This window comes from Antedon mediterranea, chromosome 4 (genome assembly GCF_964355755.1).
Source record: "Antedon mediterranea chromosome 4, ecAntMedi1.1, whole genome shotgun sequence".
NCBI lineage: Eukaryota > Metazoa > Echinodermata > Crinoidea > Comatulida > Antedonidae > Antedon > Antedon mediterranea.
In genome coordinates, this window is record NC_092673.1 from 12,951,836 (window position 1) to 12,957,148 (window position 5,313).

At 35.0% G+C, this 5,313-nt stretch overlaps 1 protein-coding gene across 1 annotated transcript; it reads right to left on the reverse strand.

The window, feature by feature from the left end:
* Positions 1-206: 206 nt before the first annotated feature.
* LOC140048013 (putative nuclease HARBI1) lies at positions 207-2,330 on the reverse strand. Its single transcript, XM_072093027.1, has 2 exons — positions 1,307-2,330; positions 207-463 (listed from the first exon to the last, which is right to left on the reverse strand). Exon 1 carries the CDS (start codon positions 2,240-2,242, stop codon positions 1,310-1,312), a length of 933 nt encoding a protein of 310 aa, XP_071949128.1. The 5' UTR covers positions 2,243-2,330; the 3' UTR covers positions 207-463; positions 1,307-1,309.
* Positions 2,331-5,313: the final 2,983 nt, after the last annotated feature.

Consider the following 5,313-nt stretch of genomic DNA (forward strand, 5'->3'; position numbering starts at 1 on the left):
GAACCATCTGCACTTGACAGGGCAATAGAGGGAATTTTGGGACAAAGTTCGCCCGTCTTTGGAGGCATCCAAGGTGGAGTTGATTCTGGAACAGTGACTGACTGTAGGCCTACACATTCATTACTGATTGCAGTCAGTTTTGATGACATTGATTTAAATTTTTCGTAAGTGTTAATTGATGTTAATTAAATCGCAAATAAATGTTTAAAACAATACATAAATGAATCAAATAACTGCTTAGTCTTGTGTTAGTTTATTGTCAGACTATGTAATTTTTATTTAACTGCATTTAATTAACTGCATCAGAACTGTATTTTATACAAACTGCAATTAATTAAGATCATTAACCATCTACACTTAAGACCGTTTTCTTATAGATCTCAAGATACAGGCATTAATCCGATGCTTTCAAGTGAGTATGCAACTGTGCCAGAACCAACATTCACATCGTGTAATTCCACCGCTGCAATGCACCGGAAGTTGATATTGATGGAGATGGAGAAAGTAAAAAAAGAGAGAGAGAAAATAAAATTAGAAAAAGAGGTTTTACTTTTAAAAAAACAATTAATAATCAAACAATTAAATGAATAATAATTAAGTTGTGGGTTTTACATTTATAAAATATTAAAGGAACAGTGATTATTATGGATGTATTGTCCCCCTGAAAACATATTTTACAATTTTTTTTTTTGATTATGCCATTTTAATATCATATAATAGTTATCCACTTTTGACCAAAAATTGGATTGAAACAAAAATTATTTATCTGAAAAACTGTAATTTAAAGCAAAAAATAGTCAAATTGGCTGCCAGCCAATGGATTTTTGGTTGAATTTAACCATTTGTTTTGTCATTTTTTTTCTACGCAAGTTATTAATTTGATTAAAACTACAAAATAACCTATTCAAAGTCTGATTTAAATAATCTTATTTTTTATGTTTTTGGAGGACAATACATCTTTAACATAAATAAATAATATAAACTTTTAAATAGTTGTTAAATTAAATGTTATGTACAATATCATGTTCCACATGAAAGGCCTATTGAAAAAAAAAAATTAATTTTAGTATATTGTGTATTTAAATATACAATCATTTTTCAGTACACCAAGTTTAACGCAAGGTTGAATGTCTCAACGTTTCAGTTGAACTTCAACCAACTTCTGAAGTAACTAAACATGTTGTTCTGCAAATCTAACTTCACTATTTTTATATGCCCTGCAAACCTTATTTAAATTATTATTGTATAATAAAGTACCAGATGGTAAATTAAATATAAAATGTACTGCAATTAGCTTTTTTTTAACCTTTTACTGATTAAAAAATTGTTCAACTAAGCGCTGCCTTGCAAGTCTACCATTCATGTTTGCACCTTCTGCATCTTCGTGAGGTATATGAGGTGGTTGTTGGTAATGATTCAATGGGTCATTAAAGATGTCGGGCATCCTTCTTGCTTTTGCAAAATTGTGTATTGCTGCTGTTGCTGCAATAATCTGACAGCACTTGGCTGGAGTAACTCGGAGTTCTGCATGAAGAGAGTGAAATCTTCTTTTCCATACATTGATCACATTTTCCACTATGCAGCGTGTGTGTTTAAGGGCTGCATTGTATCGCTCTTCCCCTCTATTTCTTGCATGTGAAATTGGCGTCATCAAGTATGGAAGGCATGGGTAACCACTATCACAAAGAATTATTCCTCTTCGGTCTCCCCTTGCAAACTGTTCGCCTAAAGCACTCTTCCGCCAAATTTTTGCATCATGTGCATTGCCAGGGTGTCTAGCGACTATGTTCGTAATAAACATTTTAGCATCGCATACAACTTGTACATTAATGGAATGGAACAGCTTTCTATTTACGTAGACTTCTTCATGTTCGGAAGGAGATAGGATTTTTACATGGGTTCCATCTACTACCCCAACGATTCCAGGAAAACCCGATATCTCATAAAACTCCTGCTGGATACGAACAATGTCCGCATTGTTTGGAAATTGTACAACTCTTGGAAATACGTTTTGAATGATAGAATCAGTTACCCTCCAAATAATACGGGATACAGTTGGCTGTGAGATTTTACTTACATCTGCACACACACTTTGAAAGGATCCAGTCGCATAAAATCTTAGAGTTGTGCACACTTGCAAAATTGGTGGTACTGGCTGATTTCGTTTAGTTGGTAATGTTAAATCAGCTAATAGCAAATGTGTTAGCTCTCTCAAACCAGCACCGTTCATCCGAAATCTCATGTAAAGTTCTGTCTCATTCCATTGGGGAAGGGGTTCTGCCTGTCCAGTATAACCCTTTCTCTTCTTAGAGCTCTCTCTATTAAAAAGAAATGAGCAGCCATCTTCAACGAAAATAATGTCTAAAACAAAACAAAAAATAATATTGTAGTGAAATTATGTAAGACGTCGACACCCCTTTCTTAATTTATGGAACAGTCTGGGTGAGACTGCTGATTGGTGGATGTAACATTAGAAGGAATCCACATGCTAATCAGTTTCAACCACCAAAGATTACAGACGTACGTAGTATAGGGTTATTACTGCACTAAACTAAACTTCGAAATACATCATCTCTATTAGTATTGAATCTTAGGTAGGCATTAAATCGTTATCACTGTGTACTCTATGAAGTTGAAAGGATAATGAAACCATTTAGCAGGGTTAGTATAGTGTGTGTTTCTTTATCATCTGGATTGATTATCGTCTTCGGAAAACACCGACGCCCGGACCCACTCTCGCTCACACCGACGAGGCAGATAAAAACGTTACAATATAGTCAGTCCTTGGCTTATACTAATTTGTATGGTGAAGGTCAAGAAACATAGATCTAGATGCTATTAACAAACCAAACTTCGGCCCAAACTTATGTGCAGGCCTAAACCTGTCTTTGTGCATATGAGTCCTAGGCTGGTTACTGGGTAGACCAACTAGCATCTCTACCTAGCCTTATCTGGGGCTATTTTCTATATACAAATAAATGAACAGCGATCTTCCACGAAAATATTGACAGTCAAAACAACAAATAAATGCATATAGGCCTAGGCACAGACTAATTTGTATGGTGAGGATCAAGAAAATATATATTTGATGCTACTTACAAACCAAACTTCTGTGTAGTTAGGCCAAACCTGTCTGTATTGAGAAATATTATGAATCCTAGGCTGGTTAACTTAGCACTCGCACTTGCAGAATCATCAGCAAAACCAAGGTACGAATAGAGTTAAGAGAACATTTAAGGGACCTCTGAGGTCCCTTAAAAGTTAAAGGGAAAATAGACCAAGTTAAGGGTTCCCTTAACCTTAAACCATTTGTGAATACCAATTAAGTGAAACCCTTAATATTTTCTTGATTTAAGGGAAATTCTTAGGATTTAAGGGAAATATCTCACTTAAGTGTGATTGGTGAATACGGCCACAGGCTTATACGGTTAGGTGTGACCAATGCACACTGCGCCCCACGATAAATAAGCTCTAAACAATCACTCCTAGATGTCCCGCACAATTGGCTGTGGGAATTAATGACTCAACGCAATGATGTCGAGAGATTGAGTGCCTAAAATTTCGCAAGCCACGCTAGACGACGCTTCGCCTCACCGGGCGAGCGATATGCAAATTTTGCCGCCGCAACAATACCTTGAAATATTCTAGGGTTCTATACCTACCACTCTAGAGAGGGCGCTATACTAGACTATAGTTTTCAAATGTGACACCGATCAGAGAGACCATGTGACTTTATGGTACACGCGCGAGAAAAAACATTCCGCTGCCGGTGATTCGCATTCACCAATCAAATCAGCTAGAATCCAAAATCATTCAACCGTGAGCAATGCCAATCACGGGAAAGCCCAGCTTTGATTAGCTTACGATGACATCATATCACAAAATGGTGGTTTTGTAGTTGAGCCTCGTGGAATATTCTGTTCCAAAAATGAAATACATGGATATTTGTTATGGTATGTGTGCTTTTTCTTTAAAAAATGTGAATAATAAAGGCCTCATATCGAGTAAAGGGGTTTTTGGCACTTATAATAAATATAAGGCATATCGCAATGGAACTATATAATCTTAGCGTAGGAAGACATACAAATCCCAGGTCATGAGAGGCTCAACTACAAAAACAATGTAGCGCGTACTGCCGTACGTGCTAGATGATAAGATATTTTAACCACATTTTTTACGTGTTTGGTTAGTAGTAATGAAAATTAAAAATAGTTGATCTGAAGAGAATGATATGATATGTAAATAAACAAACACTCAAAAGAATTATGTTTACAGTTCAAATATTGTCAGTAATAGTTTATTCTTATTTGCCTAACTTTATTTTTCCCCCGGCACCTTTGATTGCCGACAGACGCGATGATGTGCCGACGGACACAAAATCAGGAGGGGTGAAAAGTGGTGGGAGGGAACGCTTACAAACATGGTTGGGATGGAATTTTCCATTAGCTGAAGAATGGGGAATCTGAGGTATCATTTTTAGAATTGGAGGAAATTGTAGTAGCTTGTTAAGAGTGGATACATGGTATTACTATGGACGTCTGTGGTAACACTCAGTAATTTTAAATATAAATATTTTACCTAATGTAATAATATTACACATCTTTTTAAAATGTCATACTGTTGATTAATTATTTAGTTCTCTTGTATTGTAAAGTAATGTTTCTTTAATCAGTGGTTCTATTGCATTGTTTAGTAAATATTTTAAGAATTTTGTTTAATACCTTCCTGTAAATAATTAAAAATAGAGTTCAACAGCACATTATTAGATAATGACCTTCAAACTTTATGTTAAATTATAAACATTGGGCTTCAGTAAAAATGTTCGGGCGGTTTAGAATTAATGTTCTTTGCCTGATTTGTGTACATAATAATAAATATATATTTAGGTGTAGCACTATAGCAACAATTTTAAAATGTCATAAGAAATATATAGTTATTAAAATAATGTTAATTAATACTTTATGTTACTAAAACTAAAAACGGTCGCGGAAAAAATTGCATAATTGTTATGGATTCTACCATTTTTGACAAAGGGGTGAAATGTAAAAATTATAAATAGGGCCTAGAGCCTATATGAGGCCTACCTACCCCCTAAACAAGTTGCTTCAGACGGTCAATGTTTTTTTAGTTTTTTCACAGGGTACATCCAAACCCCCTGCTATGCTACTGTGCCTTAGCTGTAATTTTTACTTTTACTTCGCCTTTATTATGTTAAAAAAAAAAAAAAAATCTTTGATTGCTTTTCGTTGTCCTTCACAACAGAAACAGCATGTTTATCGTTGTTTATTGATATTCGCCCTCAACTTGATGAAA

Bases quoted from the DNA above. Each gene is read 5' to 3' on its own strand.
- LOC140048013 (XM_072093027.1), bottom strand. From the start codon at position 2,242: ATGAGATTTCGGATGAACGGTGCTGGTTTGAGAGAGCTAACACATTTG.